Source organism: Caretta caretta, chromosome 1 (assembly GCF_965140235.1).
Source record: "Caretta caretta isolate rCarCar2 chromosome 1, rCarCar1.hap1, whole genome shotgun sequence".
Lineage (NCBI taxonomy): Eukaryota > Metazoa > Chordata > Testudines > Cheloniidae > Caretta > Caretta caretta.
The window spans coordinates 193,026,878-193,040,275 of NC_134206.1; the positions used below are offsets into that span (position 1 = coordinate 193,026,878).

The 13,398-nt window shown below is 38.6% G+C and overlaps 1 protein-coding gene across 10 annotated transcripts in view; it reads right to left on the minus strand.

The window, feature by feature from the left end:
* The window catches only part of PHLDB2 (pleckstrin homology like domain family B member 2), a 111,740-nt gene that overhangs the window by 22,348 nt on the left and 75,994 nt on the right, over positions 1 to 13,398 (minus strand). For 5 of the 10 annotated variants that reach the window (XM_075118233.1, XM_075118236.1, XM_075118234.1 and 2 more), the window contains 5 exons: positions 13,092 to 13,181; positions 10,822 to 10,965; positions 9,861 to 10,034; positions 8,102 to 8,242; positions 6,708 to 6,807 (listed from right to left, as the gene is read on the minus strand). In XM_075118233.1, the coding sequence (XP_074974334.1) occupies positions 6,708 to 6,807; positions 8,102 to 8,242; positions 9,861 to 10,034; positions 10,822 to 10,965; positions 13,092 to 13,181 (649 nt within the window). Of the gene's footprint in view, positions 1 to 208; positions 3,538 to 6,707; positions 6,808 to 8,101; positions 8,243 to 9,860; positions 10,035 to 10,821; positions 10,966 to 13,091; positions 13,182 to 13,398 lie in introns of those variants that run through there. The other 5 variants (XM_075118254.1, XM_075118239.1, XM_048870517.2 and 2 more) reach the window with 3 other exon arrangements.

The window sequence follows — 13,398 nt, forward strand, 5'->3', positions numbered from 1 at the left end:
TTAGCTCCCAATTTTTCCTCAGAACAATCACTTTCTCCTTCTCTTTAGGTGGCTGAAGTTTAAAATCACCTTTACTTGTAGACATCTTCGTTTAAACAGGATATCTTATTAATCTATTGGTAGCTCTTAAATCAATACGATGTATGCCAGAGTTGTACTTCCAACACAAACCTTGAGAAATCTATCAAGAATGACAGCTAAGAAACAGTTTTTCAGTTAATAGTTTATGCCAAAGATATTTAAAATGTGACAAACTGCTCTTAACTCAGAGAATAATTAGCTAAAATAGTATTTGGAAGTCCACAGGGGTGGACTGTGACAGGGCAGGAGTGGAATGCAGCAGGTGCAGACTGGAACAAGAAGGTTGATAAGTGTGTTGGCAGTGTCTGCGGGGGATGCATGGGAAAGAGTTTTGTGACAGTGGCTTCAGGGGATGACAGGCGCGGAGCTGCTCGGTTTACAGTCCTGGTAGCGCCTGGAGCATGTCCGTTTGGCACTCCATAATGTTTAAGAGCTGCTCTGTGGCTTCGTTCTGGTGTGCCGCATTCTCCTTTCGGTATCTCTTTTCACTGTCCTGCCACTCCTTCAATTCATGTTTTTCGACCACCGAGTGCATCATGACATCACACAAAAAGTCCTCTTTAGTTCTTCATGGCTGCTTTCTAATTCTGCGCAACTGTTCAGCCACTGATAATGAAGAGGGAGGCTGGGCTCCCAAGGTCATGTCTGTGAAGCCAAAATGCAACATTTTACAGAAGCAGTATTGTTTGCAACACTCAGACCACTAATTTAAAACTCAGCCACTATTCACATAGCTGTCCCTAACTGGCTGACCCCAAGCAAGCATGCATGAGCCACAAAACCCCCCAAATGGTGAGTAACTGCAGGGGCTGGGGAAATCAGTGTTCCAGGACTGTACTGTACATTGGGCACATGGCTCTTGGGGAGAGCCAGCCTTGTGTGTGTGTCGGAGGGGCTTATAATCATTACTGTCCCCACATTTTCCACAGGCTGTGTTCATTACGAAAGAGATTTCACTGCTGAGGGTGAGCAGGGAATCAAGGGAGGGTCTTCTTCAAGACTGTGGCTTCCGCCCTGGCCCTTATGCGGCTCGCCTGTGTGTATCAATGGTGTCCCCCTAGTGACGGCAGAGTGGCCGGGAAAGTTACCCTTAATGGGGCAAGAAACAAAGCAGCTCTGCCAAAGAACCTGAGGCAGAGCATTGCCCAGTATCTCCAAGAAAGTTTCCTGGAGATCTCGGAGGGAGATTCCCATGAAATGCGGGAGTCAATCAACAGCCTGTTCCACCGCTCAGACTAGACATGTAGTGGGAGATAAGACTGCTTTCTGCAACTCTCCTACCCTCAACAACTCACTTCAGAGATTCCCAAATCAGATCCACTTACCAGGGGCCTCCTCTCCTGTTTGCACTTTGCCAACATCCGACTGCTGTGACTGGCTAGGCTCCTCTGGGGTAGAAAAGAGCTCCTGACTGCATGCATCTCTGATCTCCGAATCATCCTCTGCCTCTGGGTCCCCCTCCCACTCCACATCCTCATCCATATTTCCTCCTCCGGGCTTGGTCCACTCTCGACTGGCACGTGAGACACGGAATTATCCACAGTGGCCTTCGCAGTGGTGGTGGGGTCGCCACCGAGAATCGGGTCCAGCCCTTTGTAGAACTGGCAGCTCATGGGCGTAGCACCGGAGCAGCGGTTTGCCTCCTGCACCCTGTGGTAGGCGTTCCACAACTCCTTCACTTAGACCCCATACTGCAGTGTGTCCCAGTCATGGCCCCCTTCCGTCATGCATCATGAAATCTGTCCACAGGTATCATAATTCCTATGGCTGGAGTGCAGCTGGGACTGGACAGCCTCCTCTCCCCAAATGCTGATGGGGTCCAGCAGCTTGGCATTGCTCCAAGCGCGGGCTCACCTGGTGCATGGAGCAGGAATGGTCACCTGGAAAGATGCACTAAGACCACTGCATGCGTCACCGAGCAAACAGGAAAGGGACCTTCAAAATTCCCAAGGAATTTAAGGGCTGGGGATGACGATTGGTCACCTGAGGGCAGGGTAGTAGAGTTCAAACCGATGACCAGAGAGGCGAGAACAGGCATTGTGGGACACCTCCTGGAGGCCAATCACAGCACTGTAATCGACCAGGGTGTCTACACTGGCACTGTGGCATTGTGCCCCTGCGCAGAAGGCTCTACACCTCTCGTTGGGGTGGGTTTTTTTAGAGTGCTGCAACTGCACAGTTTCTGCGTGCTAAGTAGCGTGGCAGCGTGTGCACCTCGGGAGTTACACCGCAGGAAGCTGCTTTCCTGCGCAGAAACTTGCCAGTGTAGTCAAGGCCTTAGTTATTTCCTTGTGAGTCTAGTTTTCTAAATCAGGTTACTTGTCACTCACACTTTTGGTAGTCTTTGCAAGTAAGTCTATTTAGTATGAATAGATCTGAAAATACTTCCAAATGAAAACCATCGTCCTCTGGTCTTAAATTTATTTGCAGATGAGGCATCAACTGCCCCAGAATCAAGATATGCAAAGTTGCAGTTCCCACATTAAATTTAAGTCAGTCCCCTTGCCTATCTGTTGTGTTTTCTATTCCTGCATAAAGCCAAATAGCTTAATGAATATGCACAACATGGTCAAATTAAAGTGAATTTGAAAATGCTCCATTTCCTGACTTTGGTGAAATTAAAATATTCATCTTTAAATTTATATTTTACTTTCTTTGGATTTTCAAATTTACATTTTTTGGGTAAGTGATGTAGAAATTAGAGAGAAATAATTTTAGGACTATTTAATTTAATACTTCTTTAGAAAAACATTTCTGAATTAGCTTAGCTATCAATTCCTCCAGAGACAGCTGAATAACTTTCTACAGAATTATACATATGCACACACAGATATCTCTGGCCTAAGGATTTCAGCCCCAAGACAGCTTGTAAGCCACTGGAAACACCATTAACACCTGAGCAGCACTTCAACTCTATTTAATATTGCAGTTTATGTGACACAGTACTATATTTATGGTATATGCTCCAAGCAGCAAGGATAAAAAGGCATTCATCATACAAGACTATAATTCACCACTGGCATAAGCATATATAATGCCAATAAATTGAAACGGATTGTGCATGCTTATGGAAGCAATAAATTGGAACTATCAGGTCACCCACAATACATCACCTTCAGCGCAGAAACCCACTGGAGTGTCAAGCCTGTACTTTTTACATATGCTGTACTAACAAAATGAGCTTTCTGGGGGAAGGGCAGGGGATATTAAAGATCAATACATAGTTTTATTGTTTTAACATGTCTAAAGAATTTTATACATGTTTTCTCTTGATCTGTCCACTTAAGCTGAACAAACAGACAATATTTATATCTATCTTTTATTTATTGGGGGGAGGGGAGAAAACAAACTACTTATCTCTGCAAAGCCACAGAATATACTGAACAAAGAATTGTGAAGTCCTCTAGCACATTGCAGGATCATGTAAACCAGGAGGGGTGACATCACTTGCCAGATCTAAAATTAGACAATAGCTATATTTTGGTTTTCACAAATGTCTATATATCACAACCTTATATACCACTATATAAACCTGCCCGCTGTGTGGGCTGTACAAGAATCTTCCCTTCTCTCAATTAATCTTTTCTGGGGTTCAGTGTTATTAAGAGAAATGGGAAAGATGTACAAGATCAACATATCAATCCCCCTACAAGAGTAGCATATAACTTTCCGAGATATTCAACAGCTGTTACTCTTTTTGGTAGCCAAAAGGGCAAGCTTATCTTTCTGATGAATTATGTTTATAAAAATAATGATTTTATTTAGGAGGAGAGCTGGCAAAGAAATAAAGGGATGGTAGTAAGGAAAGGAAATCATATAGTTGTCAGAACTTAGGAAAGAAAGCAGAATAAATTTAACTTCTGCTCACTCCTGATTTGTCTTCATTCTCAACTATGTGTTTGTGAAGTTATGCGGAACTTGGTCCTTAGTTACACTAATCCATCTTCTATGGAATCAACCGGAGCCACATTTAAGAACAGAATTTGACCTGTCCCTAATAACAAATAAACTAAATTAAAAATTATGTTTAAATCGTAGGACATGAGTGAAAATTTTTACCCAATTTTCACTATTCTAAGGCAACACACATTCTCCATGGATACTATTAAAGAGAATGTAAGTTCTACTGAATGGACTAAATTATGCCTCTGTATTCACGGTATAGGCCTCCCCACTAAATTCTATTGGAGCCCCATTTGTGCCTGTATTCAAAGGTTTTAGCACTTGCCCCTCAGGTTTCCACACACCGAATGCTTGTTTGATGATGCATTTTTGTATTTCTTCACTGATTTGTTCAAGATATAGGAGTATTTAACAAATTGTCTAAAGAAAAGTTTCTGCAAACAATTTAGATGCCTATTTGTGAGATTAAAGAATTTTCCCCAAACCTTAAGACAATCTAGGAACAGAAAAAAGCGATTATATCCTTCAAACTCCTCCCACAAAAATGAATCTGAGCAAAAAGGTAATAAACATTAAAAATATCCCTAAGGAAGGAGAGTGAAGCAGAGACCGTTCTGCATGTTTTCTGCATTTATTCTTAGATCCCCTCTGTTTTAATTAAATCTCCCACTTTTTAAAACCTGTGTGAGTGCAAGCAAAGCATCTATCAACAGCTTTAGTTCCTTATTATGTCTCAACACATCAAATTAGGCCATCAAGAAATTTCCTCTTTCCCAATGAGAATAAACCCAATCCCCTAAACCTCTTCTAATAATTTAGGGTCTTCACACCAGCTATCCTCTCTGCCACCTCTTTTAAGGCAATAATTATCTTCCTGTGATATGGCAATCACAAAAGCACATACTATTCCAGATGGCATCGAAAAAAGCACCTTGCACAGTATCAATATACCTCTTTTTTGTATTCTCCATCTGCTTGAATTAGACTATATATTTTTAGTCTACACCACTACTATACTTACTAATTTCAGTGATTCTCTTCCCCATTCTCTCAGCATTTTCCTGATCTATGTATTAGGCAATTGTTCATATGGCACATATCATAGTTTGGTTGCATGCTGACAAAAGAAATTTGATTGGCAGAGTTTGCAACATAAAAGATGGGCAAGGAATTTCAAAATTAGTGGGTCTATCCTTTCCATAATAGCCAGCATCTTCAATTTGTAAAAAAGTATTTAACAATTCACAGTTGTTTCACATCACCTACTCTAAATGCAGTCTTGAAATAACTTTGCAAAAATCATTCCTATTTTTAAGAATTGTGATCTTCTAACTTAAAAGAATTGCTTAACATTTGTCTCTTACGTTTTGTAAGCCAAAGCAAACAAATTATGTCACAAAAAATAGCAAAATCGTATGGGTACAAAATATTGTATTGCAAAATACACAACAGAGAAGCTTTCCAGGCTGACAATAATTAGTCTGTTTTTGTGGCTGCTTCTGAAATACTTCAGCGTGGAAGTAACGACAAAAAAAAAAAATTACAGAAAGTTTGTGCAAGGCCCTCCAGATTACTGAAGCCCTGAGAGGCAAACCCAAAAGTGTGGTTCAATTCTGTAAGGCGACTATACAAAAATGGTGCAATTTTACTCAGCAAATCTGCTCCATATGTATTCAGTCACCTCTGTTGATTTGGTCGACCTCAAGCATTTTCTTAGGCTATAATCATGCTTTTAACACATTAGCCCTGAATAATCAACACAGATATGGGAAACGATCATGGAAAAGTACTGTGGAAAAGTACTACGGGTTCTATTTTGGCTAATGCACAATTAAGACAATTATTAAGTAAATTTCTACAGTAGAATATTTATTTTTGGTAATGATGCACATGCCAGAAAGAACTGATATTGATTCTCAGATCCCAGAAATGGTTGAATTTGCAGAGTTAACAGAATCAAACATATTTTTACTTAAAAAAATTGAGCACGAATGAGCTCAAGCTGAGAGAAAATAAACAGAACACCAAGGCTTGCAGGGACATGTTTCAGAGCAGTACTGTACACTGGATGCAGAATGGTCATGTCCTTATTCCAGAGTTGCACCAGCACAGCTACAACCATCAATATTTTTAGGCACACACATCTATGATAGATTAAAATGAACTGTAATCTGTTATAAATCTTCATCTTTAAGGGACAATCATAAACCCTAATTACTCCACCCTGGCAAAAGTATCTGCACATGAAGAGTGATTTACAAGATCAAGGCATTGGAGAATGTTCTCACACACACACACACACACACACACACACACACACACGTCGTATCTTTAATAAGTTGTCTCCAAAAAAAAAAAAAATCACTCAAGATACAGTAGTTGGAGTTACCCAGTTTACCCAACACATATTCTTCAATGCACCTTTCTTGTTTACTACAGCATGTGTGAAAATTATGTACTTTCAAATTGAAATGGGAAATGCCAAGGAGCCATTGCCTGTGCTCCTGCAATATAGCTTAATACCATTCATCTTATTTTGCTGAAGTCTAAAAATTGTATATGCAGCTTTTTATTTTCATATTGAAAGGAAAATTATTACTTCAAAGTCCTCATATAATCTACAGCATTTACAAGTACACTGATTTGGGATTTACTTTCCAGAAGAATGAACATTAGATACCCATGAATAGAAAGTACTGGTAAATGTTTTAAAATAACTTTACCTTTATGCATTCTTCTTGATTCAGACTCTTTGGTTATGGTTGCCAGACAGTGAGGAAGTACACTGCCACAGCTGTTGCTCTGTCCTAGTGGCAAATGACCCTGCATAAAATTTTGTGAACAGATATTTACAAAATGCACACCTTATAACTTTGTACATCAGCAATTCCGAACAAAACAAACACCTCAGATGGATTTCATGACAAAGTATCAGCTATAAACTACTTTAGCTGTACACATTCTCAATTTCTGAAATATTTTCAAGTATCTTCTCCTCCTAAAATCACATGAAGGCTCTTGTTGCTCTACAATGATTCATGGTGCCACAATCTAGATACAATTTTCAGTTTCATCTCCACCTTCTAGTAAGACCATGAGGAAAATCAGAACTCTAAATTTTCTTTAAAAATCAGTTCACTTTCATTTGAAATTGGAATCACTATTATATAGTAATCATAAATTAACTGTTTATGCATGCGTGCTTATTGCATGACATCACTACAGGTTTAAATTAAGGTTGTTTTGGTGCCTTTCCATATCTTAACATGTTTGGATTTCCTTTACGTTTAACTCTGAATTTATTGGTTTGTAACATCTAGGGTTTATCTACACTGAAAAGTTACATCGGCATGGTTATGTCTCTCATGGTGCAAAAAAATCACTGTCCTGGGAGACATAGTTAAGCTGACTTAACAACCGGCGTAGACAGCGCTATGATGATAGAAAAATTCTTCAGTCAACCCAGTAAACACCTCTTGGGGGACATGGATTACCTACGCAGATGGGAGGATCCCTTCTGTTGCTGTAATAAGGACATGTCTACACTTACCTCCAGAGTGATCAATCCAGCGGGGGTCAATTTATCGCATCTAGCGAAGATGTGATAAATTGACCGCTGAGCACTCTCCCGTCGACTCCGGTACTCCACTGGCGCGAGAAGCATAGGCGGCGTCAACGGGGAGTGTCAGCAGTCGACCTACCGCAGCGAAGACACCTCAGTAAATAGATCTAAGTACGTCGACTTCAGCTACGTTATTCACGTAGCTGAAGTTGCATAACTTAGATCGGACACCCACCCCTTCCCCAGTGTAGACCAGGCCCAAATGTCTATACTAAAGCTCTACAGCGGAACAGTTGCAGAGTGTTTTAGAGTGTAGACATAGCCTTAGTTTTGGGATAATTACAACATCCGATGAAGTGAGCTGTCGCTCATGAAAGCTTATGCTCAAATACATTTGGTAGTCTCTAAGGTGCCACAAGTACTCCTTTTCTTTTTGCGAATACAGACTAACACGGCTGCTACTCTGAAACATCCTTACGTTACTCAACCTTAACTCCTTAACTTTTCATAGGGGACAATCGCAATGGAAAAGCTATATACAGGCATATTACTTACTTTAGGAGTAACACTTCGTCCGAGAGTAGCGCTACTGAAGTGTGGCGATACAGAGGGAGTGGTTTTCTTGCGGGGTAGAGTATCACTCAAATATGTGCCCTCCTTGTGCTGTTTCTTTCTTTCTTCCAGATTTCTAAAGTGCTTAAAATATAATTTGCAACACTGTTTTGACAAAATGAACTGAACTGTTTGGTATATTATGTTTCACACAGAATATAATGAAATCTACAGTCTTGAAATTTCACTGTAAAGAACCTGTCTTGTTTTAAAGCTAAATATTCTGTTTCACATCTTGTCCAGAATTTATTTATTTTATTTTATTTTATAGGCTGCTGCAGTACTAAAAACATATCACTAGTCATAGAAATTTATATGGTGCATGGTAAAACAGTAACCAATTGTCCCCAAAGATAAAAACGATCAACTATTCTCAATTTAGAATAGCATTAAAGACTCTCTGAAGCTTGTGCAGTCCTTAAGGTTCTCATTTAAACACTTATCATTAATGAGTTCTGCCAGTTAAGACATATAAATGGCCAAATAAAAATGGTGTGATTTCCAAGATTCAATGGGACACAGAAATACGTTACAAGTTCCATTTCTTTTTATGGAGATTGTGGACCAAATTAATGACAGGGAGATGATTTTAGAAATAACAGTTTTAATTCTTCATCCTTTTAAAACTAAAAATGTGTTTCCATACAGGTGAGTTGTTAAGAGATTCATCTTAAACAAAGCTCTCAAAAGCTATCACACACATAGAATGAAAAATATTTGTAAACAGAAAGTAAAGCTTAATGTTAAATTATCACCAATTTGAAACTGAATCATACTGTACATAAAAATGGGCCTGTAATTTGACATCAGTACTGCCTGTTGATTAAGAAAACATTGTAAGAACAGGAACACATTGCTGGCCCTGCACCCAATTATTGTTTTAAAAACACAAGGAGTCTAAGGCTCTGTCTACACAGCCAACTGAATGACAAAACTTTTGTCGTTCACAAATGCTTAAAAAAGCCCCCTCCCGAAAGACAAAAGTTTTGTCTTGGCAAATGGCAGTGTAAATGGCTCGTTACTGGAGGAGTGCACTCCTGTTAACAATACGAACCTCGCTCATAGGGGGTGGAAGCATTTTGTTAACAAAAGTGCCAACAAACAGCGTTTAGACTTTCCGACTTTTAACGACATGGACGTGTTGTTAAAAGCTGTGTAGACAAAGCCTAAGTTTACAAGTGGCATCCTATTAGGCAACAGAAAAATAAACCCCTCCAAATGCTAATGAACTGGTAGTTTAAAGGCAATATATTTTTGGAGTCCATTGTTGGACAGTATTAGAAAACTCTCCATTTAAATATGACGTTAGATCTAACCACTGGCACTTTACTGTTGTAAGAGCTTCCAACAATTAAGATAGCTCTCAAGTGTCAGCATTTTCCACTGTGTTATTCGTTTGTTTTAACAGCAAACAGACATACAATATGTACCGTACCAGGGGCTATTATGAGATCTTTTCTCATCTCATTGTGCATGTCTCTATCACTAAACACATTTACAGACCACCACAAGAAGAGACTATTTATTCAACACCACTCAGTAATAATTCATAAACATTTCAGAAAACCCTTTAAGTACAGAACTCTGCGAGTCTGAATCAATTATGGATTCTTAGATAATCACATCACATGAAAAATTCATGTGTAAATGACTTCATTGCCACCATAAAAAAATCCAAGATGATCAGCTTTTAATTTGTTACCTGTTGTTGCCTGCGATGTTTCTTAGCTGGAAGAGGAGGTGGTGTATCAGATAAAGGAAAAGGATCTACATGTGTAACCATGACCTCAGGCCAATGGACTGATGGAAGTTGAGCAATAGAGCGAGGAGAAAGAGAGTGAGGAAACACAAATCCAGAACAGAGAGATGATCTTAGCTTTATAGGAAAGAGAGAAATTACACACAGAGTTTTGTACTAGGAATTACTCAATACACATGGCACACACAAGCTGCAGTTTATAACAATATTTCATTGAGAGAGTTCTGAATGAAAAGTACACATTATACTGGAACTGGTAAGATAAATATTTAAATATTTGAAGCAATGTAAAAATGCTAAATACCAAGTTTATTGGTAAACTATAGCAGCACAAAGATAGAAATTTTTTAGTCATAAAGTTACTCCATTTTTACACAGAGTTGCTTCTCTATTTTTTAAACAATGTAAAGGTTGATATCAAAGCAAAAAGTGACAAACACAGCACAAAAAAGGCCAGAAAGAACAGATTGGAACAACAAAGAAAAGTGAAGGTATTGATCTGTACCCAAAATATTAAAGATAGATATTACTTCTGCATAGATTCACCCCACAAAAATGAGCTACAATAAGATAGGAAATAACGCTTCACCTCCATCATACAAATTATCATTATTATATGACTTGAGTCTACTTTTCCAAAGGATATGCTACCCCTTCCTATTTGAAAGGCAATGACGTCACTTATTTCTGATAGGGGCCTTCTTCTTAGCCTCTAAAATCCCAAATCCAAACGCAAACATTTTATAATTGGAGAATTCCTTTGGCCTTTCTGTCAGACGAACATCTGACCCTTCATCGCTAAGTCTACAGTTCGTTTTAGGGTTAAACTTATTACACTAGAAATTTAAAAAAAAATAGCTGTGAAAGAATGATGTAAACAAAGGGAAATGTCTCTCAAACAAACCTCTTTATTTTGTGGCTGGTTCGCCAGCACAGCCGTGGAAGGCTCAGTGGCAACAGCGTCAGCATCTGTGGGGGGCTGAGTGGAAGGGGATCTATTCGTGGAATTGCCATACAGCTCACTAATTTCACTTACACTGATATAACCCTAAAAGGAGGAATTCAGAAATTAAACACGAAAAAGGAGTAAAAGCCAAAAGACATGCAAGAGTGTTAATGTATCCAGTACAATGAAGGTTAGTTTGGAGTGATACAGCCAAGTATCTGTGGTCTTATCAAATATTTCATTAAAGCAGTAATAACAATTATATTTTTAAAATACTGAATACTTCAATTTTGAAGAATGTTTTTAGTCATTCTAAACACATTTGTCTTACCAAAAGGCAAATCAACTGTAAGTGAGCAAGACACTTTATCAAAGTAAAGCCATCAGTGCTTCTTGTTTTGTTTTGGTATGTTTAAATTTGAACCACTTAGCTAGAGCTAAACATAACACTAGCATTTCCTCCAAAACAAAAGTCTTATTCATGGATGCTTAATGCTTAGGATTTTCCTCTGTTCACTTTTTTTTTAAAACCCATCCCTATTTATTTCCTGATACATCTTTCAACTAAATTTGTGGGGCCTGGATGGCTCATGGGATTGGTATTATGATGTGGTGGTGTTATTCTGTAAATTACTCTAATAATAGTCCCTTAAATTAGTAGTGTCTTAAAGTTGCTTCCCTCTGATGGCTGTTTGGAGGCTTATGTAAAATGGGTATCAGTCTGGTTCCTAATGGACAAGAGTCCACATCTTAAAAGTAGCCATTGCAATTTGAATCTCTGTAAGCAATCTTAGATAAGGAGGGTGCAGGGCTGACTGAAAAAGTATGGAGGCGAGGCACAATGGCAGGATAGTTGATGTACATGTTCTGATGTCAAGAGAAATTCAGTGTCTAGTGCTGTCAAATAAATTCACTTCAAAAATAAAATACAGCTTCAATGCGCTGATTATAAAATCAGTCAAATGCCACAGCTCTTGATCTGTGGGAAAAGGTCATTTTAAAGGGGGGAAGTCACTGCTGAATTAGTGTCATAAAAAGTAGACAGAAATATATTCTTTAAAAAATGAAACAGTGAACCACTTTTAAAAGGAACAGGTGGAAAGAATGGAATATGGTTATAAAATTGCACTGATTTATTAATACATGAAAAGATGTCCTATTTTGGAATTCAGATGATCAGAACAGCTACAACTTATTGCTACCGTAGTTCTGCTTTTAAAAGGGATCTTTAGGTATGAGCAAAAGAATATTTTGGCTGCAGAGGGAAGCATTGCAAAGACGCACTAGAAGATGGAGGATTTTATTCACTTAATCTCAAGCCAGATGTTATTCAGGAAACTCAAGTGTGATTCTAAGTTAAGGAAGCTGCCTTAGAGATCTGACAATTTATTCAAAATGCTAGTATTTTCTGTTTACAACAAACTGCAATCCACAGACACAGAAACTTCATTATGATGAGTTAAGATGATAAACACATTGATTCACTGTTGCTAAGATATGCACTGGCTGAATCACTACAAAAAATAGGGACTGTAGCTCAGGTCCCTTCAGACTTCTTCCCCAGTTTAAAGGCTGTGGGTTGTGAGGACTCACAACGGTAACCTCAGAGCTTTGGAGCTTCACAAGTGCAGCAAGGTCTAGGTTTTCCTTCACATTACCCCTAACTTACTCAATACCTCATCCAAAACTTTTGAGCCTCTTCCCTTTTGACTGCCAACGGTGATTAAATAAATAGAGCTACAACAGCTCAAAGTCTTCAACTCAGTGTTTAAATGATGAAAGGCTGAAATACACATTTACAATGGATTTTTTCTATCCCAAAAAAGGAGAAGTCAGTGGCAAAAAAAATGTAAAATATACGATATAAGAGCAAGAACACTAGAACTTAGTCGCACTTGCCCTTAGCTGTTTCTAGATCTCTCTTTTCTGGTGTCAGTTAGGTTCAAGCATTTATTTAGAGAAAAACAGATTCTCTAACAAATGCAAAATGGTAATATATCCAGGGCAAAAGTTTAATGAATGGGAAAAACATCTGTGAAGCAATTTTTTGGCTTAATTTGGATTTCCAGAAGTAACTCAGCTAAGTTTCCTAATCATAGCAAGAACAGAATATTGAAAACCACATGAACCATGGATTGCATATTTTACAAGATTTGCCAAACTCTAAATCACTATTGCATACAATGTTAATAAACATTAAGCTTACCAGAGGTACAGGAAAAGCTTACCTCTTTTAGACTGCTGGGACAGACAGGAAATCCTTTTCCTCCAGAAAGTCCAGAGTATTTCTTTTCCAGATTACAAAGATTCTCTTTTTCCTGTGAGGAATAGATATTGCATTTATTTCAGAAATGAATATTTATCCACCTAAAATGAATACCAGTTATTTATTTAAAGGGTATAAGGAAACCCTCTGGTGTGGCCAGAATTGCAACAGCAGTTTCAATTTTATTTATTTATAGCAGAACTGAAACTCTCCAACAGTTCCCAACAGATTCCTTTTGGCTTAAGTGAGCTTTGGATCACACCCTATGT